Raw genomic sequence first — 27,956 nt, forward strand, 5'->3', positions numbered from 1 at the left:
TAAACCAATTCTAAATAACTCCATTCAGTGGCCTTGTGTTGAAATTTTCTACAAACATACTGTCAAGCTACAATCCTGCTTGTAAGAGTAATGCGTGTTGTGTTTAGTTGGTTATGTGTTAGCGTTATCATAGCGAAGTGATGTCACCAATCAAGAACAAACTATATTCTAAACGTGCTTTACACAAAATAACGTGCAAGTAGGAGATGATAACACGTAAATGTTTTGTGAACGTGGTAATGAAATCAGTGTCAGATTGATTTTATTCGTCGAGACTTTTGACGCTTACACAACAGCGCATTAACTCGTACAAAAGCTGGAATTATATAAAGTTAAAATGCACCGGATTTTGTTGATTTTATCCGGTGCATATCAAGTGGGTACCTTGCTCCTCAAAGCGTCTCTGGCAAAGATTACATGTCAGTTCTTCATCGTCCTCGTAAAGAGAAATACCATCAGCTGCTTGCAAAAATGTGAAGAGATTCTTTAAGATATTTTCTATTTAGTACCACTTCATAATCTTTATTATTTTTAAACATATCGTGCTTTTAATGATGAAACAAAAACAATGAATGATGATCATGCGTCTAATCATAATCTACCAATAGATTCACTAACTATCGTAAATTTATTTAAACTAACGACAAATTTAGACAAAACTCTATTCACAAATAACACTTTAAAAATTTAGGATGCACAAAATTATCTAACAACCATTGTTAAAACATCGAAGAAACAAGACCAAGCTGAAAAGAGTTAATCAGAATATAGGATTTACGATATTATCCTCCCGTGACGTGTGCTACGAATAAGGTGGTGCTTGTAACAGAGAAAACATAGGGATTCTATGCTACATACATTATAAACGCTTAAAAACTGCTGCATACGAAACATCTTTGATTATATTGAAGCAATGTCTGAGAGTTATAAACAAATAATTATCCATTACCTCTCCAGCTCGCTTTTATAGGACAAGGGATAGTTTGGTTTTGAATGAGGTACGCGTTCAGAGTAGTCAACGATGGTGACTTTCGAAGGGTATCCTCGTCATTTTTCCAAACATAATTAATTGCTGACTGCTCGTACGAAACTAAAATCACAAAATCAACAGTTAGAAAATCTTTCAACCGAACAATCACAAGAAATTCTTGCAATTTCAAAGTACATTGAATAAATCAGCTAAATGACAAGCAAACATGCCATCAACGTTTTACTCACTACTTTCTAAGGCAAATGAACACAATGGATCATCGAAAGGAAAAATGTTGAGCCGTCCTTGACAAGAAAGGATGAGATGCCGCCGCATCAGATAGTTGATGGTACCGTTGCGGTAAATACGCAGAGCGAAATGCATCGGTATAATTGGATCCTGCAAGACAATTACTGTTGTTTGATTTCATGTTGTCAACTTCTTAACTTCATGTACGTACGTCTACCTACGTATGTATGTTTGTACTGTAACAACATGACCTCAAACTACATCGAATGTTAACAATAGTCCTAGTCAAGATGTCTTTTTACAGAACTGTTAATTACAGATAGATTTTCATTAATTTGAGACCATACGTTAGTAACTTTAAATGATGTCTAATTTTCATGAAAAATATATTTGGGATTATCAAATTTTTTATTTCTCCTAAATATTCCATAATGATTATGTCATCATTATTGACAATGTGTGTTTAGTTAACCTTTCCACAGCTAGTGATAATTTCATTTAGTACAATTAATCTTGACTAGGCTTCATAATCTACTATCTCTATTCATTCGTTCTCACCATGTAGTATTTGTCATAAACAAAATCGAGTGCTGGCTTCATATCTATATAGGTTTTTAAGCTTTTAGCTTGTATCGTCGCGAAACTTTAACATTGTAATTATTATGACAGGTACTCACGATATATTATATATTGTTAATTTATTGCCTATATTTCGATCACATTTGAATGTGTCAGGAGATTCTCGCGCGCCGCCTCCGCAGTTCTGCCGCGACCACGATTCATGCAATTGGATCGAAATATCGATCAATTTAGTAAAATATATATCGTGAGTACCTGTTATAATAATTACAATAGATAGGTTATATTTTGTAGGTACTTTATTACGTTATTTTAGTACGTTTTTGTACCATTATATTGTCTAGTAGGAACGAATGATCTACATATTCACTATTAAGATTCTACACGTCATATATACGTCTATACACATTGATTAGGAAAGACTCTAATAGAATACGTACACGAAATTACAGTTCTAGGCTAAGAGATACCAAAATTATGCGAATACATACTTTGAAGTCTCCATGCATTATGAAGTATGTATCAGGTAACCAAATGTCCTCGTGGTGATGTATAGCGTTTAGGAAGTCGTAATGAGACTGGTTTGAATAACGAAGTCGAGGGTCGAACCACTGTTGCTGAAGAAGAAATTCAACTTCGTATTTCTGAAACCAATGGTCACTTCAATTATAATGAATCTGATGCATGTTAATATAAATTATTAAGACAATTTGAAAACAAAATGCGGGACTCGAATCCACGATTTGTTTTCAAATTTTATTTGTGTATTAATCCTAGAAGTGAGGGTTATCACTTTAAAAACATAACAAATTGTTTAGATTTACAAGAGCGACATCTCAAGTCAATTTCCTAATATGCAAATATTGGGGTTGAGCAGGTTATGAACTGTAAAGTGGATCCTGTAGGTGAAGCCACAACCTGAGAGTTGAACAAAGCGTACAAGATTTTATGACGATACGTCACTCGAAAGGTTGGCTCGGTTGGTAAGAGCGCTCGCACGGAACGCGAGAGGTCGCAGGTTCGAGTCCCACATATTTCATAATATTTTATTTGTGTAATAATCCTAGAAGTGAGGGTTATCACTTTAAAAACATAACAAATTGTTTATTAAGACAATTTAGAAAAAAACTTACGAGACTGGATTCATCTGGTGATGCTAAACTTAGGAGTAATACGCTAACGTTCACAGTGAGTACACCTGGAAATTAAGCAGATTATAAATAAAATCATATATAGTATAGATTTAAATGAAAGAGTAAAGTAATTATTTCAGCCTTAGATAATTTATACGTATATTATATAGACTCAAAAGCTGTGAAAGTGTCGAAAAAAACTGCGGCGAATTGTCTCAATATTAGCAACACACGCACATTAAAACAAAGTGACTGACGCATCGCGAGTGTAAGACGCAACTGTCATGCACACTAAAGTAATAAACCTGGCCTGTTTTCATGCGTTGCCTAGCAGTAAGAGGCTCTATCTAGACGTATAAATTATCTGAGATTTCAGCAATCGGGAAAATATTAAATAGAATCTACATTTAAAACAAACTTTTTAAACCTACATAAAATTATTCGGAAAGTCAAATATATATTTTCAGACTAAAATGCATTCTACATAATATTTTTATCTATAGTACCTACATATAAATAAAATTTGAGTGTCTGTTTTTAATATTGAAATAACAATTTTTTACTACATGTATAAAAATATATATACCAAAATACCACCAAAATAACACATTCTATCTGTTTGTTCCGGCTAATCTCTGAAATGGCTGAACCAATTTTGACGAGACTTTTATAAGGTTGCTGATATAATAATGTAAAAAATCTTTTAGTATAGAAAAATAAAGTAATGTTGCAATGTCCAAGAAACGGTCTATTTCTATGAAATAACTTTATGGCAAAACAACGATTTCCGGGTCAGCTAGTTGTATATTATTTTCAAATATAATTTTTGTCAGAATGCGAAGAAATGTTGACAAAAGGGAAAACACCTCAACTTAGGTAAATACTTTCTAGTTCTATAATGAAGGCTACAACAGAATAATTTTACGTTGAAAGGTGCTATGTCATTAAAGGCAGGACAAAACATATTTAACAGCAGATAATTTATAATCTTTGAAAGCAATTATCAATTAAAAATATGAAGAAAACCAAACAATTATATTATTACTAGCTAACCCGACAGATGTTATTCTGTATAATAAATAAAATACTGTTTTTTTATGAATCTGTCAATAATATTTCATAACATCTTGATTATTTCATTATATAAATATGCTCCCTGTTATTATGAATTTGATTCACAGCAGAACTGTTCAACCGTGCGTCAATAAATTCTCTTATAGAAAATATGTCCATACAAAACAAATATTGGCAATAAAAATAATTATGGGCCCCAAATCGGAATAAAAACTATCCTATCTCTCAAGTTAGGACTGAACTGCACTCTATGAAGTAATCCCCATTAATATGTTTTCATTAGTTTAGGAGTTCACTAGAAATAAACATCAGGGCACTGGATTTATATATATAAGATTAGATTTTAGTCTGAAATCTTGATTGATTCACAAAATTCGAATAGCATTGACCGAATTATTTGTCGCAAACAATATTCAAATTATTTTGTATTAAGCGTTTCATGTTGTGTATTCATAATAAATCATGCAATAAACGACACGGAATAGTAAAAAAAGAAGGACTTCACGCCGTGATATTAACAAGTGAAGCACCTTTAAGCTAGTGTGTGTGCAGTTACGGGGGATACCAGCTAACACAAATTATGTCCCGTTATTAGGCATAGTATTATATTACTTTAAATTCCAATTTTTAATTTCTGATAGTCAGATTGTTTCCACAATAAAAATAAATATCGCAGGCATAGTATGAGAAAATAAATAAATTAAATAAAAAAAACAGGTACACCTTGAAAGTAAGGATTGCGGTTTTAATTCCTGTGTCCATGCCTTGTTTGCAGTATCTTTATTTTAACACACACACACACAGACGCTGTAAGATGTCATAATGGCGGCTCGTCGGCTTATATTAGTGTAAGTGTGTGCGTGTCGCTATGTATTTACACGTTAACTGGCTTATTTTGGTGCTTCACTGTGGACTCCGTGTAACCTACATAGGTTACACGGAGTCCTTATTTTTTTACTCGTCCGTGATAACGACATTAAGTGTGAACAACATATAACTACAAAATAATAAAAACACCTTAGCAAGATACTAAGAGAGTGCTTTTAACGTAAAGGTTCACAACATTAAAGAGGAAGGAAAGACGTGATAATAGTTGAAACTACGGCATGAGACAAATAAAGCCATTGCAGACCCGATTTCTGAACTGCAAAGAATATCTACGAAAATTAATGTGAATGCTTGTGAAAAGAGAAAGTTATGTTCAAAATCATGTTATGTAACAAGATGTATTTATCGTTATCGAATGACGTAGTATGTAGAGACAAGAAGAATCAACTGAATATATGAAAAAGTGTCCGTCAAAATAGATTAAATTAGGGTGGCGCTAGAGTAGCATCAGGGTAAATCTTGAAAGAAGCGCTATACTAGTAATCATTCTAGGTGCACGTTTCCCTATGATAATTCTTTAAGGTTATATTTACTCCATTATTTTGTACAACGTAAGTTGTTAAAATATTCAACAATTAACTACTTTAGTCGACAATAATATTAAAATTTTTAACTCAGCGTACTTCAAGTCGATTACAAATGCTACATTCACCATACTTCACACCATACCCTGTGCCTACACCAGCGCCATTATGGAAGCTTTTTGAACTGTTATCTACAGCATAAGTTAGAGACTTTTTGTCTCTACCCTCCATATGACATAGCTACACGAACTCCATTGGGAGCTCGTACTTTTTACCTACGATTAGAAATACGCCAAGAACGTACAACAATACGTATTCACCCATCTCTACTCTGTGGTACAACGCATAACAATTATTAATATTTTTGCCAATTATATGTTGGTACTTTCCTACTAATATTATAAATGAGAATGGAAATTTGTTGGTTACGCTTTTACGCCGGAGCTACAGAACCGATTTTGATGAAATTTGCTACAGCGGTAGACTAGAGCTTGGGAAAGGACATACATTCTATCCCGGAAAAATCCATGGTTCCCGCGGGATTTGTGAAAAAATGAAATTCCGGTCGATGAGCTATAACTATTCTTATAGTAGGTTTAGTTTCCCATAGTAATTTTCCTCGAAATAAGATTCATATAATATGTTGAAAACGGGAGCGAAAAACGGGAACCGGAACTGGAAAAGGACATGAGATAATGTTTAATTCCAAACTTGCTTATTATTTTAAAAAACCCTTTATCTACGCGGACGAAGTCGCGGGTTTCAGCTAGTTGAAATATAAAACAATTCAATAAACACTACATTATCATAATACACAAAGAATGATGTACAATATAATAAAAAAATATCTTGAAAATACTTAACATATTTCTTACGATATCGGAAGAAATATATGTGGCACATTTTCGTGCTAATATTCATTCAGTGATTCAAATATTAAATGATTTTCGTTTAGCCTTCCTTTTGATAAAATCAAAACCTTAGTCTTGATATATAAATTAAAATAAATAATTTTTACTTTTCGTTATCCATTACGAAAAGGTCAGAAATAAAATCATTTAGTATAACGAGTAAACTGGGCCCATATTTCTCCAACACAACACTTTTCTCTTATTATGAATCAGGTTTTCAGATTATTGAATAAACTAAATTTGATCCGTGGAACCGTCTGGAACTGTATTCAAATAGATACAGTGCTAATATTTTGTGGTTGCCATCAAATTTAATTATAAACATTTATCTAATGAGTTCACAAAGTGATATGAATGTCATAATTATATGCTCTACTTCGCGAAAGTTAGGTTTAGTAAAAAGAAGTGGCAAGACTTTATCGTTCTCATAAATCGACCACACAATATAGTCAAAGTAGTACAATTTGTGTAAGTTAAGCAAAAAAAGGGAACATTCCATAAAAAGCCTCACACACACTGCAAACAAGACCAGAGCCGTGGTGATTATCGTCAATATAATAATATAATTATATCATTTATTTCAGGCCACAGCCCATAAAATGTTAGTAAAATCTTATTCTAGGGTTAGTAACACATTAAATACATTTATTTGAACACTTTAATTTTAACAGCCAATGTCTATTCATGATATTTTCAAAATTATTCATTACATTTAAAACAATATTGGAACTTTTACTAATGCGGTCTCTAATAGAAAAAATATTTTTTCTAATTACTGCATAAAAATCATTAACCCTATACAATGCAAACATTAAGGAAGCGCTGCAATAACGCGGCAGGCCCATAAACATTCTAAATGCGTTGTTATATTGAACTCTTAAGATGTTCTTGTCCTTACGCGTATAATTAACCCAAAGATTGCTTGAATAAAAAGACTGACAATATGAGGTAAACAGAAGCTTTTTAACATTTTTACTACACTGCTTAAATCTTCTTATAATCATATTAAATCTTACGGCTAAACTTCGCCTTTCTCTCTCTATGTCAACGTCTTCGCTTAGAGTACTTGTGAGAAAATGACCTAAATATTTAAATTTTTCTACTATTGCTAGTTTCGTTCCGTTCAAATAAATAGGTGGTATGTAATTCGGGCCCTTTCCTGAGCGAAATACTATGACATTACTTTTCTTATTATCTTTTCGTTATACAGTAACCCGTGTTCGCCAACGATTTTTTCACAGATGTTTACCAGTCCTCTAAGACCCTTGATCGAGGGGCTAAGGAGGACCATGTCATCCGCGTAACTAATGTTATTGACAATAAATCCACCAATATGGCATCCGACATGGGCTGAACTCAGTTCCTCGATCAGTGCGTCGACATACATATTGAATAGGATCGGAGAAGTCAGTCCGCCCTGCCTAACACCACAGTTCAATGTGTATGTATCAGAATATGACTTTTGCCACTTTACAATATACTTTTGGTGCTGATACCAATACTTTAAGACTCGAACAATACTGTGAGATACACCTGTTCTATATAATTTGTCCCATAACTTACTATATACCACTCTATCATATGCTTTACTTAAATCTAGGAAACGAGCATACACTGACGTTTTTCTAGATTTGTAATAGCTGACGCAACTCTTTAAAGCAAATATCGCAAGATCTGTGGACAAATTTTTCCTAAAACCAAATTGACGATCATTAATTTTTATACTACTTTCTAGATATTCTAATAAAATGTATTCAAATACTTTTGCCAATACAGTAGCCACCGAGACGGGTCTATAATTATTTATGTCAGAAAGGTCACTCATTTTATTTTTTATAATTGGGACAACTGTGGTCTTCATTAAGTCTTGTGGTAACATACTATGCCTAAAAATATTATTAAACAGATTTCTTATTAAAGTTATAAAAGTGGGTCCAGCGTATAACAAATGCTCAATGTTCAGACTATCATGACCTGATGATTTGCCTCTTTTAAGATGTTTAAAGGTCAACACAATCCGTTTCATATTCTTTGTCCTGTAAAGACTGCACTTGAAAATGGTCTTTAAAACTATTTGCAATTTTTGTGCAGTCACTCTCACACCCTATCGTATAAGAAACAATCCAAGTGTGATTGCACGAATTTGTGATTTGCCAGAATTTAACAAAGTTTTTATTAATAATAAAAAAATAAAAAAAAAAAGTAAATATACAGGACATGTCCCAAATGAATTCCTACAGTCAAAAAAAGTGGCTCAATCAAAATGTATTCATTTATGAATATATTTTCAGAGTTGAAGAGCACAATAAGCAAACTGACAAACTGTACTGTAAAGGAGTGTGTTCACTTTTGTGACATCACAAATGAAACGTGATTAATATCCTGACTCAGTCATAGTTTGGGGGGTAATGGAACCTTGAACCTTTGGGGGGGGGGGGGGGGGGGTGTTTTTATCAGAGTCACAAAGCTTGAACGTTAAAAAAAGAGTGGGTACTTCAGTCAAAGCGTATCAAGAGACTATCTTAGATCGCGTTGTGAAATATCTTTCAAAAAAATTAGCCTTGGACTTTCAAGTAAAACTCTTCACCTGGTCACAACCCACAAACAACTCAAGATTGACTGGAAGTTAACGTTCCGGACTTGGAGCTAAAGAAGGGCCCACGTTTAGCGCAATTCTGAACCGTTGGACTACAAATTATGGTGAGTTTTAGATGACACAATTAGATCAGGTCGCTTTAGAAATCATTAGTTCTAGAACAAATATTGACTATATTAGTATGTCGTAAATCAGTAGATTCGTAGCCAGACAGATTAATAAAAAACATTCAACCACACTTTATATTGAAAAAAAAACTCAACACAGCTGGTGTTTTGAAATAAGTTTAAGGAAATAAGATATTAGTTTTACAATTTGTATTACCAACATAAAATACGTCATTCCGACGAATATAACTTGATAGTAAGTGATACACCCCTCGCAAAACTTCTAGATCACTCTGACGTTGCTGCAAATAGCCACGTAATGAGTGGCAACTTCAGAGCGAAGTTTAGCGAGGTTGAGTCCCGGCTATTCCAATATACGAGTAAATATTGGTGAAATAATAATTATTTTCAATGTAGCGTGTTACTTTATTTGAATATTTCTAAGAATTCCTATTATTAAGAGAAGATTGTATATGTGCACATCTATATTGTGTCAAAGAGCCAATCATAAGTAAAATAAAAGAAATGATGAACCATGGTATAGCCATAGAAATATTACAATTATTAAATATTTTGTAAATATAATAAAACAATCTAACATATAATATAGAAAGAGTGATTGTGAAGAAAACGAACAACATCCAATACAATTCTAATCACAACACTGAATTATTTACCTCTAGCATTGTGAACAAACAAACTGTGATGGAAGCAAAAGGTATATTAACGTGTTGAAACTAAACATTTAACATAATGTCGTGCAAAACTAAAAATTTAAATATAATTTCTCTTTTCAGTAACAAAACATGATGTAACGCACCGCGATTGTGCGATTGGGGCCGGAGCGAAGAAAGTCCGACATTATTTTGAGCCAGGGTGTCATTTGGGGTTGTAAGACCACAACAGAAATCAGGATCTGCAATTTTGTCTTCCTTATAACCTCATGTCGTCATATTTCGAAATAGTTTTACTCTAAGGCCCGATTCGAACAAATTAAAAACTTTTAGCATTTTTGTTTTAACATTGCCTTAAATCGTAAAATTTAAGATTATGTTTACCAGAAAATATAATATTATGTAGTGTACAAAATAAAACACGGGTGTATCGACAAAATATCTGGTATAGATTTCCTGAAATTGTATGGTCGAATCGGGCTCCAGCGTCTTTAAAATTAAGATAATTATTCGAGTTTCAAGCGATACATTATCTGGTCTACAAAACAGGCATATAATGTGAATCTATTCTGTACAATCTCCTTACGTTACAGCGTCGAAGCCACCGGATAAGAAAAAATATTTTTTCAATAAAAATCGCAGTAGGTATATTATAATGTTATATTTACCATCTACTGGTGGTAGCAGTCTTTTGTCATAGCGGGATATTTTCAACAGGTTGTCCAGTATCTCTTTGTCCGATTTCCCCGCTGCAAATCTGAAAAATAAATTCATTATTGTTAAAAAATTAAAATCGTAGCTTATCAGTTAGAATCTTAGATCATTTATACATCTAGATAGACTGTGACAGCTGTGAAAACGTCGACAGCAAGTAACCTCTATTTTGAGCAAGGCACGCACACTAACACAAAGTGACATACAAATCGCGAGTGAAAGACGTAACTTATTATGTACACTAAGGTAATAAACCTGTCGTGTTTTCATCGGTAGTCTAACAGAGGCTCTATCCAGACGTATAAATTATCTATGATAAAAATATAACCCAGGTGATTAAAATTTGTTTCAATGTAAAATTTAGCCGATCAAAAGAGCAATCCACGCCTCGCATCGTTCAGGAGAATTCAGTATAATTTCTAGAATCCAAAATTTACAAAAAAATTCGCTCAACAGTTCTGCCCCCTTCGCAATGAAGCAAGTTTTGGTGAAAAATGATCTATTATATCAACAAAGAATAACGCCACATTCGTCAATGCTATTCCACCTTCGCACGACACGCCACAAGTTAGGATATCATCCCCACCATCTGGATGTGTGGCGGTCCTCCACAGTGCGGTTTTCAAGGAGCTTTCTTCCTCGTACTCGGAATGAGCTTCCTTGTGTGGTGTTTCCGGGACGATACGACATGGGTACCTTCAAAAAAAGTGCGTACACCTTCCTTAAAGGCCGGCAACGCTCTTGTGATTCCTCTGGTGTTGCAAGAGAATGTGGGCGGCGGTGATCAGTTAACACCAGGTGACCCGTACGCTCGTTTATCCTCCTATTCCATAAAAAAAAATGCTAATTTGGTCAAATCTTTATGAACAAACATAGTATTCAGTGAGTTTAAAATATTATAAGTAAAGTATATAATGTTTGAGTTATAAGTATTACTATATAGTCCACCCTTGTTATGCAATATTCTCCCAACCGTACGATTTATTAAATGTTTCACTGACTGTTGAACACAGCTCGCTTCAGCAGCTCTATATATGCGACCACGGGGCAACTTGTTATGTGCGGTTCGTCGCTTTTATCCGGCCCTTGCTTTCATTTATTGCAACTATAATATCCTATTCTATATTTAGTTTCATTTGGAGCAAACGTTTCCGATACATTATTATTAATGGTTTTATCATTAAATTTTAATCATTAATACTCAAATTCGCTTCGTCAAACGAAATTCGACTTTTATACGAGACATACTCGAGTGTAGTGAACTTTCTTTTTGTTGTATCTCATTGTAATTTAGCACCATCGTAAAATGAAACTCTTATAGACATTATTTCGTTCATAAGCATTTCCAGCATTTAAAAAGAAATACATTTAGATAAAAATAATATAATAGCTTTAAATATCAATATTATATAAGTAAGTAAATATAATAAGAAGAAAATGTAAGGGTGATTTAGTTCAATTGAAAGGATAAAGAAAATGACGAAATACAGTGAAATTTAAGTGTTACTAACGTAATAAATTCGAAGAAATCCCTTAGAACTGGCGCAGAGAGTTTATGAAATAAAATCTTTTGACATTCGGAAAAAAAAATTAAGTTTCCTCTATGTAAAGAATAATTTTAAATGTATAAACATGAATAGGAGGTAATTTACAAACTGTTTTTATAATTCTTAACAAACGTTATTTTAATTAGTAAATAACTAGATTTATACTAGAATATCTTCAATAGGTAGACTCGTTCAATTTACCGTAAGCCAATCACGGAACCCGAATGTGATATTATTTATTAAAGTTAGTGCTGGTAAGATTCCTCTTATATAAAATACATCGTCATACTCTCCCTACGACACAAGAAATCAAGCGTGGTTATCTGATAGTATTGCCAGCGTATCTTTTATTTACACGGCGTTCTGACTTTAAAATCGAGTTTGTTCGCAATATCCTGATATTTAACTTTATTTAACCAAGCTCTCAGTCATTTCCTTAAACAAAACTATCCTAAGTCTCTAAAATGTACTTTATATGACCGTAAACGTCCTACCAAAAACAGAGCAGCCATTCCGGAAACACTTACCGCAAGGATGGACTTTTATCCTTAGATCATTTATAACAACTAACACAAAGTGTCATACAAATCGCGAGTGTAAGACGTAGCTTGTCAGGCACACTAAACTTATATTGCTGGCTTGTTTTTATCGGTTGTCTAACAGCAAGAGACCCTATCTTGACGTATTATCTAAGCTATTAGCCAAATTAAGCTATTAAGCTATTATTAGTTATAAAAATAGTTATATTAAATATATATATACTTACATATCGGACGTTAGTGCCGCTGCTGTTGATAGCATCAGGAAGAAGGCCACGGCGCGTGCCACCACGCATGACCAACCCATATTAGGACATCTGAACAAAAAATGGTATTCCCTCATTATTGAAGTGAAAGTTCTTTAGAATCGTTGTGATATGATACTCGATGAAACGAAAAAGCGAGACGATTGAGAAACAAACAGGTTTTAGGGTTAACCATTATACAGTGTTTTGATACCAGGCGATCATAGTTGAAGAAGACATTGTTTTATGTATGACGCGAGAATATATATATTCTGACGTATTACTACATAGATACCAGGAGAACATAAATATGGTAGCGGTGATAGTAATGTCATTCATGGGGGTTGAAATCATGTGTCATCCTAGCAATATGTACCAGGACTTCATATGATTTAACATTATGATCATTAATAAAACCTACAATAATCCTCTTTCCGAAATTTTGTATTTGTCTCATTATCTTGAAGCCAAAATTTTTTAAGGTTTCACTTCCACCAATTGGCAAATGTGACTTAACATCTTATGTCTCAAGCAAATGGGCAAATGTGACTTAACATCTTATGTCTCAAGGTGACGAGCGCAGTTGTAGTTCTGCTCAGAATTTTTCGGTATTTCCAGAATCCTGAGCGGCACTGCATTGTAATGAGCAGAGCGCATCAATTATCAGCTGAACGTCCCGCTCGTAGTTGTCGTAAGTTTTCTAAAACAATGTCAAGCGGTGATCGTGCAAAAACCATTGAGTATATTTTTACGAGTCATTGAGTTTGGGGTGTTATGTCATTATTTCCACGCTTGGCAGGCGGGCCAATGGGGCCAATTGATGGGCACGGGACATTGTAGATCGCAGTAGAAGGTGGTGCTTTCTCGGAAAGATACTACCCATTGTTCGTACTTTATATCGACACCTACAGAGAAGTTGGGGTGGTGCTGTTCTAGTGCGCCACCACACGCACAGGAAATCTTTTGGGGAGATTTTTATTTTTGGACGACTTTCGGCTGCTATATATCGTATATTTTTATGAAACATTCGCAATCTAAACTATAGTTTAATTGCCAATCTTTCAGTATACAGCTTTTATTCATAATACGATTATGTTTGATAATTCAAGGTGGATTATAATTCCAATCTTATTCGGGAATGAATTGGGGACTCTTGCGAGCGACGAGCGGCAGTGAATATTTCGCTTATAAGTTTCGCGTCAAAATGGGCCAAAATGCGCCCAAATCACCCAATAACGCCTTACACTGGAAAAAAAATATTTTTGAATTAAGCAATGTATTGTGATCATCGTAATATTATATAATCTCTATTGAAAGCTGTATTAGCATATTACAATCAGTTCACGTAGTTCAATCCATAAAAAAAGTTCCTTAGCGGATAAGCTTATATAATGATTGCCCGAATGTGTTCACCTTTTTTGTTGCCAATAGAAGGTTGAAGTAACAATACAACGTACCTAGATGTAAGTAAAGAACCTAGTTTGTTTGTTACGCTTTTACGCCGGAGCTACAGAACCGATTTTGATGAGGTACAGCGATAGACTATAGATTGGGAAAGGACAAGGGCTACATTTTATCCCTAAAAAACCATGGTTCCCGTGAGATTTGTGCGTTTGAGTTTCTGGACTTTAGATATTCATTGAATTTCCTCTCAGGTGTGTAGGTTGCTTCCCTAAATTTTCTTCTTTTTTATGACATATAAGGGACGAGATGAGCAGGATGTACAGCTGATGGTAATTGATGCGCCATGCCCATTACAATGCTGTGCCGCTCAGGATTTTTAAAAAACCCAAAAATTCTGATCGGAACCACAATTGAGCTCGTCACCTTGAGACATAAGATGTTAACTCTCGTTTGCCCACTCAATGCTTACACATTACTGCTACACGGCAGAAATAGGCGCCGTTGTGGCCACCCATAATCTAGCCGACATCCTGTGCATAGGAGCCTCCCTCCCTTCTTCACCGTAAGAGCTTTGTATAAACCTGAACGAACATGAATTCGAATCGTATTAGTACGTGGCAGAGATGGGCGCTCTAATATGATAAATAACGGCCTAGATTCTAGGCAATCACGGCCATCTCTTTGTTATCGGAATACACTAGCCAGAACCAGAACTTTCTCGAATATTTAATTACACCCAACGCCACATGTTAGTGGTTAGCTGGAATAGACAGTACATATTATGCATGTTTGTTGCATCACTTTACATATTATATTATATTGTAATTGAAATGATTTGTAAATCGAAGAAAATGTATATCATGATATAAAAGAGTGGCAATGAGTTTCTTGCTACTTCTTCTCATTAGCTCAAGCCTTTACGAAGTAGCGGTAGATTGAATAAGAAAAAATATTTTTTGACATTCATAAGTGTCATTTCCGTGACCTACATGAATGTGAAAGTGATTTTGATTTGATTTATTTTAATCAGTTTCGAAAAAAATGATTGTAGAAACCTCGATATCATTTTTAAAGACCTACCCATACATACTATATACATATATACGTCAATTGAATGTCCAAAATGATGTCAACTGAATCCCAAACTGAATCAGTTCGTTCATTAATTCGTACCATGAGGTAATATTTCAACCTAAACTGGATAGCTTATGTGTCAAAGTGAGCGATTCGAAAAAAGTTGCTACGCCTTAGAAGAAAATGAATCGTGTTGTCAATAACTTTTAAAAAATAGTGAAAGCATAAAGAAAAGAAAATTTTTATTGATAAAAGATGACATGATAATACTTTATTGGACTTTTTTGTAAAACAAAATACAAACATCATTGCGATTTAATCAGTTGATTTGACGTCAACCTAAAATAGATAGCTCTAATCACGTCGTGGCACGAAATAGCAAAGCAGTTCATTTTAGGTTGTCAATTGAATCGCAATAAGAGTTCATGGTAGGCACGCAGGACTGATCGCGATGGAGATGCACTGTGAATGCCCTCTGCCCCAGCTAGGGGATACAGGAACTTAAGTCAAGTACGTCATTTAAAATTAAAACTCTTTTCGTTGTATTACAAAATAAATCAACTTGCGTCTATCTACATTTTAATCGCGAGTGTTGGTGGCTTGTAGCGTGTATCAAGGTAAGATATAACAAATAATGTGTTTTTATTTTTGTATTTTATTGACCTACTTTTAGCCCATTAACTGTGAGGACATTTAAAGAGGTTTTTAAATTATATTGCTATTACATGTCTTTTTTTTTATAAAAGTAAGAAACGAGACGAGCCGGACGTTCAGCCGGATGGTAGTTTAGACGCCCTGCAGTGCCGCTCAGGATTCTTGAAAAACTCAAAAATTCTGAGCGACAACACTGAACACAGCAATGCTTACACATTACTGCTTCATGGCAGAAACAGGTGCCGTTGTGGCACCTAAAATCTAGCCGATATCCTGTGCAAAGGAGCATTAGTAATGGCTACATTAAAACACAAAACAACTCTAGGTTAAATTGGATAATCGCGATGTTAACTCTCACCTGACCCACGTAATGACTTATTATTATTAATATCCATACTTGTATCTATGGATAGGTCTTCAAAAATGATATTGAGGTTTCCAATATCATTTTTTTCTAAACTGTATAGTTTGCGCGAAAGACACTTCAAAAGTGGTATAAAGTGTCCCCCCCCCCTGTTTCTTCTTAAATAAGAGAATGACAAAACTACAAAAAATATATGATTAACATTGCAATGCAAACTTCCACCGAAAATTGGTTTGAACGAGATCTAGTAAGTAGTATATTACACACTACACTATTATTAAAACATCGATCAAAGTTACAATGCACTACAAGAACTGTTATGTTACTTGCTGCTACGGAACCCTTCATGGGCGACTCCAAATCGCACCTGGCCGCTTTTTATAACGGTGAAGCGCATGGACTCTAATCAAATAAATGTACCAATCTCGAGAGTTAATTGTTGTTGATGATACTAGTTGTAAGACCCTTTATTATTGGGCTTAATAACAATCAATAGAAACTATTTCAATTCGATAAAACTTGTACGTATTATTTTTTCGCGGTAATTTTACGAAAACTCTCGACGCCATGTTGTCTATAGTCATTACATCAGATGGCCACGTCAATAAAAACGTGATAAGAGAACAAAAGAAACCTGAACCAACAGACATAGGTAAAGCTTCTTTGTTCTTTGTCTACGTGATCTGGCGCTGTAATATCATAGCGGCTACTGTTTCGCTTGGTAAAACTAATAATTGAGATACTATATCTATCTATATGTATATAATGAAAATGGTCATTGTTCGAGGCTCAATCACGCCTAAACCACTGATCGTATCAACATGAAACTACCACCATTGGATGCGAAATTTATCCTAGATGGTTTACGGCTACTTATTTTTTTATTGTATTTGTAATAAGATGAATATAATTTTATTTACTTCCTTTTAATTTCGCCCAGCGAAGCGGGCGGGAACGGCTAGTATATATACAGGGTGTCCCAAAGTTATGGGACATGAAGGGAAAGTACCTTAAATATCGTAGATAGGGTATTTACTGAAAGAAGACTGGGACTCGAACCGACTTAAATATAAAAAAAAACACCCCTACTTTTATGATGCCAATCAAAAGAATGGCCAAAAACTAATAACTCTTCTTAAGTAACATAGTATTTTACGTTGCTCAGCAACGTAAAATGTTTGAGTCAAATTTCAAGAAAGTTATTTATCGTCGACGACGACATTTGAAAAGTAGTGATATTATAATTCCATAGATAGCATTGATTATTCGTAAATAAATACCCACTTCATAGTTAAAATACTTTAGAGCATAGTTTTTTTTAGTTTAAAAGTGATACGAGAACGTGGGTGAGTTACAAACAGAATTGTGCCATAACATATCAAGTATTCACCATAAAATGATAAGAAAATCAAAAGGCAGCGGACTTATTAAAAGATTGGCGATTTGCGTAAGACAGGAGGGATCAAATTTTGAGTATTTGATTAATTAATTTACAAAAAAATACTCATTTAATTGACTACTTTCTCATATCTACATATCATAAAAGTAGGGCTGTTTTTTTTACATTTAAGTCGGTTCGAATCCCAGACGAGGCAAGTAATTTTTAGAAAATCTTTGAATACAGAATTACTAACTTTTAAAAATAACATAAAGTCTTCTTTCAGTAAAATACCCTATCTACGATATTTAAGGTACTTTCCCTTCATGTCCCATAACTTTGGGACATGCTGTATAGTATACAATTTTATACCTACTTTAAGTTTTTCTCATGTTGACTAAAATACGCTATTATGAGTATTTTGATTAAGGATTGAACATAGCTGTGACTTTCCGAATTGTCCCTGCGCTTCCCTGAGGCATAAAAAGAATAGGGACGTTCCACGACCAAGGGTTTCGCCCTTCGTCAACTAGTTTCAATATACACTGGCCTTCAAAAGTAAGTATCACACTTTTAAAATTGGGATAACGTTTTAAGTTCACAAGATATACTTTCGAAATAAAAAGGACTCCAAAGAGAATTTCATTTTGTACATAAAAACTTTATAGTCGGTAACCTTCTTTTAAGAATTGGCTGAAAAAAAAACTTCAAAAACAAAACCATTCCTTTTTCAAAGTGGATGTTTCCGAATTACAATTTTACCATTCACATTTTTTTTCTGTTTTAAATTTTTTTCAAGATCGATGGGTCTTGTTTCAAAAATTTATTATGCTAAAAAGCACATAACATTTATTTATCATGCCTCTTTCAGTTGAAAAATGTGCTACGATCATGGCTTTTCTGGAACTAGGCATCAGTATGCGTCGCACTGCAAGAATGGTGGGTGTGACGGTACGAACGGTCTAGAAGGTAAAGCGAAGGTACGACGAGACTGGACACCATCTGAGGAGACCTTGTAATGGCAGACCCAGATGGTACTGGTAGTACCTGAGAAGATCGTTATATTATTTCCACTGTGTTAAGAAATCGCCACCAAAATGCAGTTGAAGTCCAGCAACAGCTACTTCAGACCCGGAGGGACTACATTAGTGACAGTACAGTGAGAAGAAGACTTGCTGAAGCAAATTTGAAACCCCGAAGACCAGCGAGTGGCCCAAAACTCGAGGGACAGCATCGAGTAGCGAGACTGCGATACGCCCGTGAACACATGCAGTGGGATGAAGAAGAATGGTCAAGAATTTTGTTTGCAGATGAGTCTCGATTTTCCCTTTACACTTCTGATGGAAGGCGAAGTATTTACAGGCGACCCGGTGAGCGATACCTTCAAGCTTGCATCTCAGAAAGAGTCCAATACGGTGGAGGCAGTGTACATGTATGGGCTGGCATATCTTCAGAAGATTGCACAGAGCTTGTAGCCATAGAAAATGGCACCCTTACTGGGCAAAGATATGCTCAAGAGATTCTCAATGAGTATGCAGGGCCGTATTTAGCAAATATGGGGATCGATGCTGATGCATGATAATAATGCCCGGCCACACACGGCTCATATCGTACAAGAGTATATTTAGGAGGTCGGTATCAGCGTGATGGCTTGGCCATCAAGAAGTCCTGATCTCAACCCGATTGAACACGCCTGGGATGAGCTTGGGAGGCTAGTCAGAAATCGCAGACCACCACCTACTACCCTAAGGGCACTAAAGCAGGCCCTGGTAGAAGAATGGGAGAATATTCCCCAACATCGGCTCCGAAACCTAGTGTTCAGTATGCCAAACCGGCTCGAAGCTGTAATCAGAGCTCGAGGAGGCAATACCAGTTATTAAAAATTAAATAACATGTAATACATTTTAGATGATTTTTTTTACACTAAACTAAAAATGTCTATTTTCATTGTTTTATCTTTTTTAAGTTAAAAATGTTACTAATGTATAATTTTAGTTTCTAAGAATTAAAGCCTATAAAATTTGCAACAAAACGTTTTTAATCTTAAATCTCTACCTTCTATAGTTAAGAAAAAAAAATAATTTGAAAATTGTGATACTTACTTTTGCAGGCCAGTTTATAAGGTACAAAAATCCAAACACGGAGAAACAATGAATGATTTCAAAGGGTATCAAACTATACCATTGGGAGGCTCCTTTGCACAGGATGCCGGCTAGATTATGGGTACCAGTATGCCACAACGGCGCCTATTTCTCCCGTGAAGCAGTAATGTATAAACATTACTGTGTTTCGGCTTTAAGGACACCGTAGCTATGGGACTTAACATCTTATGTCTAAAGGTGACGAGCGTAATTGTAGTGCCACTCAGAATTCAGAACACTTTGATTTTTTCACAAATCCTGAGCGGCACTACATTGTTATGGGCAGGGCGTATCAATTACCATCAGCTGAACACAAAAAACACACAGCCCGTTATTTTTCGTTCCACAAACCACAAATCCAAATTTATTACACACAAAACTTAACGGGTACACATGCTTATAAACAAGTTGAGAAGGTTTTCCAAATGGGAGTTATAGGGTAAAAGCACTCGTATTCACAAGTGCTTTTATCGTATAACGGAGGCGTAAAAAGCTGTTATGTTATATTCACAGCGCTAGACGTCGTGATCTAAGTAAAAAGCTGTAGGTTTTTATACAATACTAGTTGTTACACCTACGTAATAACTGAAAATCTCCCTCCACTGGAATTACCAATTTGGTATCGGAGTGACTTCTCTTGCGCGGTGTGGTATTTTAATATTATTATTAGTATGAATTTTAAGGTAGTAAAGAAGATGATGATAGGGAAGGAGGTATACTGTTGTGGAAGGAGTCTTGAAATGTGCTCGGCGTCTTTTGTGATTTATCCAAGGCTTTTAATTGTATTTGCCACGAAACATTAGTCTAAAAACTTCACTTTACTTTAGGCTCTACAGGATATTTTCATCATATCCAAAGCCATATTTCTAAGATGATAATATCCTACTAAAACTGTAGAGAAAAGATGGACCAGAAATGAAAATGGTCATCTGGATCAATCGTTCAAAGGGGGGCACTACAGGGGTTGATTTTAGGACCCTTGTCTATTCCTAATTTATATTTACCATCTCCCTTAATCGCTATGGATAAGTGTATATTTATGTTTAAATTAATAAACTGTTGTTTAATTACTTTTGTTGATATTAGCAACTGATTTTGTACAAAAACGAATAGTAAACTCACTTTTCTTAAATTGACTTTTGCTCATGTTATGTTTGTTTGGCATAACAAGCAATTCAAAGCTTAAGAACGAGAAACTAGATATAGTTGATAGCGCTGTTTTTCTTGGAAAGATTGGTCTATTTTAGTTACTTTCACAGCTATATCGATTCTCTTTTTATGGTGCACAAACCTTGCAACATTACAGAATTAAGCTGGGAATATTGATTTATGAGAGTAGCAATTAGTTTCTTAGCACTTCTTCTCATGAAAACTGAACATTTTCCGAAGTGGCGGTATATGGTAATAATATTAAGTAACTTTTGACATTTATATGTTTCATAACTTTACACTTTGTTCTCATGAATGAAATGATAATGATTTTATTTGAATGAAATTTAACTGCACAATTTGGAGAAGAAGGAACGTTTAGCTGTCCATAGTGCTAGAGATTTATGTGGAGTTAAAACAAGTGTAGTGGCAGATATTAAGGAATGTTAATTGAGTAAAGGTTTATAATATAGAGCAGATGGATAGATAGATTCACAGTATGAAGATGAAGGCATGCTTGCATGATTTAGCTAACAAAAGAGGGCTGTTTAGCTTATCGGTTGACTAGATTGCCACCAATTTTCCATGTTTCTATCCTTCTAGCTTTATAAATTAAATATAAAATAAGAATTTTACAATGGGACATGTCGTTTTGACTTCGTTTCTTTCACAGGTACCAAACAAATTAAACCTTAAGCTTCTCGATAATATAAAATGGCTACCTTTCTGCTGACTGCAGACTTCTGTCAGCATAAGCACTTACTAGCCCGTCCACATCACAACGGTCGTTCTCTTTAACAACATAATGTCCGGTCAAGATCTGAAACAATTACATTCAAATTCAAATATTTTTATTCAAAATAGGATGTGACATCACTAATTGAAAGTCAAAAAACTACCACCCATTCCAAAATGAATGCCTCAGACCTGAGAAGAATGGGCGCAACAAACTCAGCGGGCTTTTTTTTTTCATCGAATTAATATGTTTACAAAGTAATATTGTACAATTAAACTTATTATTTAATAGCCTGAGGGCGGTCACTCCATTCCCAATCTGTGGTTTCATTAAGAAAATCATTTATGTTATAGTAACCTTTACCACACAAACGTTTTTTTAACAATTCTTTTGAATAACGTTATACTTTTGTTTTGAACATTTTCTGGGATCTCGTTGTAAAAGCATATACATCGCCCCACAAAAGACTTACTAACTCGACTTAGCCGAGTAGTAGGCATCATAAGTTTATGTCTGTTCCTTCATATTATACCTAGTCTTGCCATACTGTATGTTAGTTTAATACAGAAATATAAAACAATTTAAAATACAAAAAACTTTTTTGAAGTGGTCTCCATTGACTGCAATACTGTCCTTTTAATGTTGAGGCCAGGTAGCACGCACTCTTTCCATGGGAAAATTATTCACGGCAAGTCATACGGATTGTTTTAGGGACTCCATATTATCACGTCGTTTAGAGCAAGCCGTACTCTCTAAAACTGATCATAAATCATAATCCAGCGGATTAAGATCTGGACTAGATGACGACCAGTCTTCAGCTCTGTTGAAGTCCGAAACGTTCGCTTCCAACCAAGACTACGTAGACCCAGCTTTATGACCCGGCGCCGAATCTTGCTGGAAGGACCATCCTTGGTAAATAAACATGGTGTTGTTAAGGGGCTTCACTACCTTCTCAAGAATATCTTGGTATCTAATAGAATAGAAGGTATCTTGACTCACTTGTGCCGATGTTTTAATACCTTTTTCACAAAAGTATGGCTCAGTAACTCCTTCATAGCTAATACCCCACCAATGCATCACTGAAGTCGGATAGTGCCCACTTTGCACTCTATCGACTACTTGGGAAACTTCCTTAGAGCTTTGAGCATAAATACGGTCATTATCATCAGTAATATAGCCAGACTAAGTATAAATATGTACAAGTTACAACGCTTAATCGAAACACTATTTGCGCTTAGCCGCGTGCTGTTTGATCTAAAAAAGCTGTTAATGCTGATAGACTCTTGATAGAGGTAAACCCGTGTTTTTGCAGGAACCAAAGATCTAAATAAAAAATTTGTTTTAAATCGCTAGAGATACATTAGACCTGTAGTGACATAGTAAGATTGAGGCTTAGTATTTGTGCGTAGTCAAAGGCTACGAAGTGACCGAGTAAGCTACGAAAAGTGCAAAACAACGGTTTAAAAGAACACACAGGGACAGGATAAATTAAAATATTGTAAAAATCAATAAATCACATAATTATTACGTCTATAGTTAGCTGTCATTTTTCATTTTTGTTAATTACTTAAGAATCGATTGAAGGCCCGAGGTATTAAAATTATATGTTAAGTGGAATCGTCAAATATACAAGGAATATCCAAGCATTTTATATACATGTATATGTATATAAAATGCTTTATATTTCCATAGCAAGTATATCTGCATTCGGTGTATGTAATTGAATCACAGCGTACGTTTCTAGGTAGTTTTTAAGTCATTTATTTAATGTTTTCATAAACTACAAGATTGTAACAAACACCTGCTATAATTTTATTAAGGAGTAAGTTAACAGTCACGCATCGGAGCACATTTTTTTGTGTTTAAAGCAAACACTTTTGTAAACCTAATGTTTTTGTTTAAATGGCACAAACCATTTACCCTCTAAACATATTTTTTAAATGTACTTCCTTATGGCTGAACTAGAAAATAATCTTAAAAGTTGTCCTCGAACAAGCAAGCACATGAGAGTGAGGCCGAGAAAACTAAAACCAACATTCTAAATTATATTAAAATATGGACTTATATTAAACACGTTAAATAGTTCAATGTAACTTTTATCAATAATATTATTAACTCGTTTAAGGTAATTCGTTTATCACGCGCATAAACAAATAATGAATTTAACTCGTGCTTTTAGCCGTGTTACATACTCATCAATGTCATTAGTTTTAAATAGTATTGATTCACCGGTCGTGTTATCATATTCACTCATTTTTTCCAGCACATGTAAGCATTTCCATTTAAGTATACTATTGTAGAAGGGGTTGGTAATTTAATCGCACATAAAATAGAAAATCTGTATTTTACTATTTCCACCAATAATAATTATTAAAATAAAGACTCAATACAATTTGGGCAGCGTTACCCCTTACAATTCACAATAATTAATGTTCTCTCGAAATAAAAATTTTAAATTCCAAATTTCTGTATTTGATCTTAAAGTATATATACAAAATTACTTAAATCTACTTATTAAAGCAATTTACAATTAAGCCTTATATATGTAGGTATCAGAAAACTTATTTCTACAACCCTATCTACGTGTTGAGGGATAAAACTTTATTATGCTTAAAAAACTAATACATGAGGTTTGTTGGGGGGGAATCCAGGAAACTGGGAAAACCTGGCTATTTGCTATTGATATAACGTAATATTAATCGTAACCTATCACTTAACCTAACTTAAGACTAATGACTAGAACTTAAAACTAACTTAAAAACTAAGGTAAATAAATACATAGATATGTATACATACATATATAATATATAAATATAAGAGGGGTGTGGGGAGGGGGGGGATCTTGGGAAGGGGAAGGAGGGAAAGGGAATAGGAGGCCAGTTTTCGCCGTTATTTAATTCTTATAACTAAACCAATTTACAATATATTGGTTTTACATTTATTCAGACCTAGCTAGAACTCTGTGTGCGTGAGTGTGTGTGTGTGTATACGCTAGTGTTCTGTGAGCTCTAACCAGTTGTGATGTGGTAATGCATGTTTATAACGTTTTATGCTGAGGCAGTACTCTGTGAGTGACTTACGACTACAAGTCGACCGGAGGGCGACCGGAGTCCTTCAGTCGGCGTAGCCCTCTGTAGAAGCTATGAGATATCTCTTGTATGTGTTGTTCTAGTGTTGGGATGTTTTTCTTTACATGAAGTCGTTTAAGATTTGTACGCGGGTGGGTCCGGTAGATGGTTTTAAGGGATCTATTTTGCACAGTTTGTAGTTTACGATAATTGTTTTGATTTGTGTTAATCCATACCGGACTTGCGTATGTCATGACCGGGCGTATGTAGGACTGGTATAGTAGACGCTTGTTACTAGTTGAGAGAGTGGAATTCCTAAAGAAAATGGGTCTCAACAGGCTCAAGGCAGTAAGTGCCTTAGAGCGGGCGTAATTAATATGAGGCGTGAAGGAAAGTTTCCGGTCGAGGATAAGTCCTAGGTATTTAGCCTGTGACTGCCATTCGACCGGGTGGTTATTAATATGTGGCTTTAAAGAGATATTGAGTTTACGGGAAGTTTTGTATGAGAAAAGAACCGCCTCGGTCTTTATGTCATTGATTTTAAGCTTCCACTTAGAGAAGTAGTTGCTTACACAATGTAGGGCTGTATTAAGGTGGGAGACTATAGATTTGATGTTCTTACTGCTGCAGAGATAAGCTGTGTCATCAGCGTACAGGGCGAGGACCGTGTTCGGAGGTTTTGGGATGTCTCTCATATAGAGTAAAAATGCCCTCGGTGAGATGATGGAACCCTGTGGAACACCTGCTACTACTGGATGTGGGGGGGATAAACTATTTTTGACTCTAACTCTAAGAAATCTATTCGTAAGGAATGATTTTATTATTCTACAATATTCAAAGGGGACTTGTGCTTCGAATAATTTGTGAACTAAGGCATCATGCCAGACGGTATTGAAGGCTTTCTCAAGGTCGAGTAGAACCATACCAGTCTGGTGTCTCAAGTTAAATTGGTGTGTTATATGTTCGACTACGCGCGCCAGTTGGTGAGTAGTCGCGTGTGACCTTCGGAAACCGAATTGTTCCTCAGGTAGGTTTGATTCTATAAGTGAGTTTATTCTATTATTAATTAAAATTTCTAATATTTTACTTTGTGTGCAAAGTAAACTAATCGGTCTGTAGTTCGCGGGGGAGGTGGGGTCTTTTCCCGGTTTGTGTATCGCGGTGATTACTGCTATTTTCCAGGACGAGGGAAAATAGGTGAGACGGAGACGGAGATATTAACTAAGTATGTTCTGTATGTCGTCGCGCCCGGGGGCTTTTCGCGGTTTACAGGTTTTTAAAATTAATTTGACTTCGCGAGGTACAACTGGCGTAGGTGCGGTCGGTCCGTTTATTTTGTAAAGGTGGTCTAGAGACCGCGACACCTCGCGTTCGGTGTCGGGGTCGCTCAGATCCACGGTGAGTCTATGCTGTCGCTCAAAGTGTGTATCTAGGGCCTCGGCCTTTTCAGCGTCCGACCGGGCGGGGCCCGAGGGGGTGCTGAAGCAGGGTAGAGGGGTGTGTACGTTTTTAAGGCGTCTCGCGAACTGCCAGAGGGAAATGTCGCGGGTGTCAAGCGATTCGTTCTTGGTTGGTTCTTGGTTCGTCTTTGCGTTGGTTCTTGTTCTTTCACTTCGTTGGAAGTGAGAGATTTTATTTTAAAAGATATTTGGTTTTGAAGTGAATTAATAATCGTGTTAAGCCGACACGTATGAAGTCTCTGTGCGTGATGTCGGTATTGGTTTTTTAGTTTGATAAGTCTTGTTATGTCGTGTGGAAGTTTATTTGTTTGTTTAGGTGTGAACGTCGGGATGTTCGCATTACGGGCTTTGATTATAGCGTCAGTCAGTGTTTGTATGGCGTTGTCCACTAATTCGGGTCGGTGTAATTTTAAGGAGCCGGGGGAGGGGAGGGCTTCGTTAATATGTTTTTTATAAGTGTCCCATTTAGCATTACCGTATTTAAAGATAGGTCGCGAGATGCGGCTATTAATTTCGAAAATAATGGGACAATGGTCCGAGATAAAGTCATTAGTCAGTGGGTCTGTAACGTTTGTGATATTTTTGGCAAGGGTGAGTTGTAATTTAACGGCAGAGTGCCTAGGGTTGGAGGGGAGGTGGGTCGCTTTGTCCGGAATTAAAATATTATATTCGTGACCTGCAAAGTGATTAAAAAGACGCGATCCATTGGAATTTGCTCGATTGCAATCCCAGTGTCTATGGCGGGCGTTATAATCTCCAGAACAGATGACGGTGTTGCCGAGAGAGAGAGCTTTTGCGATGGCTGTCGTGATTCAACTGTCTCGCTTAGGACAATAAAAGTTAACTATTGTGATGGGTGTCTGTCCGCGGTGAGACTCTAATCTAATTGCAATTATATCGCATATATCATGCTCCACCGGTGGAAGTGAATGATGTGATATATTTGACTTGACAAAAATTGCGACGCCACCTCGGGCGCGGTTGTGTGTCTGTCCGTCTCACATGGTGTTAAATGATTCTCTTGCAACACCAGAGGAATTATGGGAGTGCCTTGAAGGCGAAAAAAAAGTTTACAAGTACAAGTTATAAGCGCTTTTTTTGAAGGTACCCATGTCGTATCGTCCCGGAAACAGCGCACAAGGAAGCTCATTCTTCCACTTCCACTTACTTACACGTACAAGTAAGTGGAAGAAAGCTTCTTGAAAACTGCACTGTTGAATAATGCCTTGCAAACGCAGATGTATTAATAATGACAATGTTTTGTTGGTCTCTTTAAACAAAATCATTGTTAGTTTGTTGAAAACAACGTTCTCGGCTTACAAAACAGTGCTCTGGCCTTCTCGCTTGTTCGCAGTGAACTAAACTAGTTTCGACGTGGAAACTGAAATTCAGTGAGCAATTATTTAAGACCAGAGAGCTTGTCTAATAGTATACATAGTCAAAGTCAAATAAACTGTATTCAAATAGGCTTAAACTAAGCTCTTTTGAACCGTCACTATTAATATTTCTTTTAAATTACTGAATTTACCATACTATGTTCGTAAAAAATTGAGCTCGTGAGAAGAACACATAAGAAATTCAACGGCCACTCTTTTCAATCAAATAGAGTATTGTACAATGGTTGTAATATACGTAACAAATTAATTTGTAAGGTGCTGCATCCAATATATGAGTCGTGTTTAAATAATATAAATTATTTCTGAAAACGTAATAAAGAATTACCTGTATAAATATAAATTATCGTATATTGGATGCATCAACCTTTAGAGCTTGAACTT

General features: G+C 35.4%; 2 protein-coding genes across 7 annotated transcripts in view; both read right to left on the reverse strand.

Annotated features, from left to right (window-relative positions):
- The window catches only part of LOC126965076 (ELMO domain-containing protein 2), a 250,333-nt gene that overhangs the window by 91,738 nt on the left and 130,639 nt on the right, over positions 1-27,956 (reverse strand). The gene's annotated exons all lie outside the window — the stretch shown is intronic.
- The window catches only part of LOC126965007 (glutamate-gated chloride channel), a 109,651-nt gene that overhangs the window by 13,173 nt on the left and 68,522 nt on the right, over positions 1-27,956 (reverse strand). For 4 of the 6 annotated variants that reach the window (XM_050808409.1, XM_050808411.1, XM_050808407.1 and 1 more), the window contains exons 2-8: positions 21,637-21,734; positions 12,733-12,822; positions 10,374-10,462; positions 2,932-2,996; positions 2,290-2,442; positions 1,219-1,369; positions 950-1,090 (exon numbers count right to left, since the gene is read on the reverse strand). In XM_050808409.1, the coding sequence (XP_050664366.1) occupies positions 950-1,090; positions 1,219-1,369; positions 2,290-2,442; positions 2,932-2,996; positions 10,374-10,462; positions 12,733-12,812 (679 nt within the window). In that variant the 5' untranslated portion in view covers positions 12,813-12,822; positions 21,637-21,734. Of the gene's footprint in view, positions 1-10; positions 460-949; positions 1,091-1,218; positions 1,370-2,289; positions 2,443-2,931; positions 2,997-9,851; positions 9,948-10,373; positions 10,463-12,732; positions 12,823-21,636; positions 21,735-27,956 lie in introns of those variants that run through there. The other 2 variants (XM_050808412.1, XM_050808408.1) reach the window with 2 other exon arrangements.

Source organism: Leptidea sinapis, chromosome 6 (genome assembly GCF_905404315.1).
Source record: "Leptidea sinapis chromosome 6, ilLepSina1.1, whole genome shotgun sequence".
NCBI classification, from domain to species: domain Eukaryota; kingdom Metazoa; phylum Arthropoda; class Insecta; order Lepidoptera; family Pieridae; genus Leptidea; species Leptidea sinapis.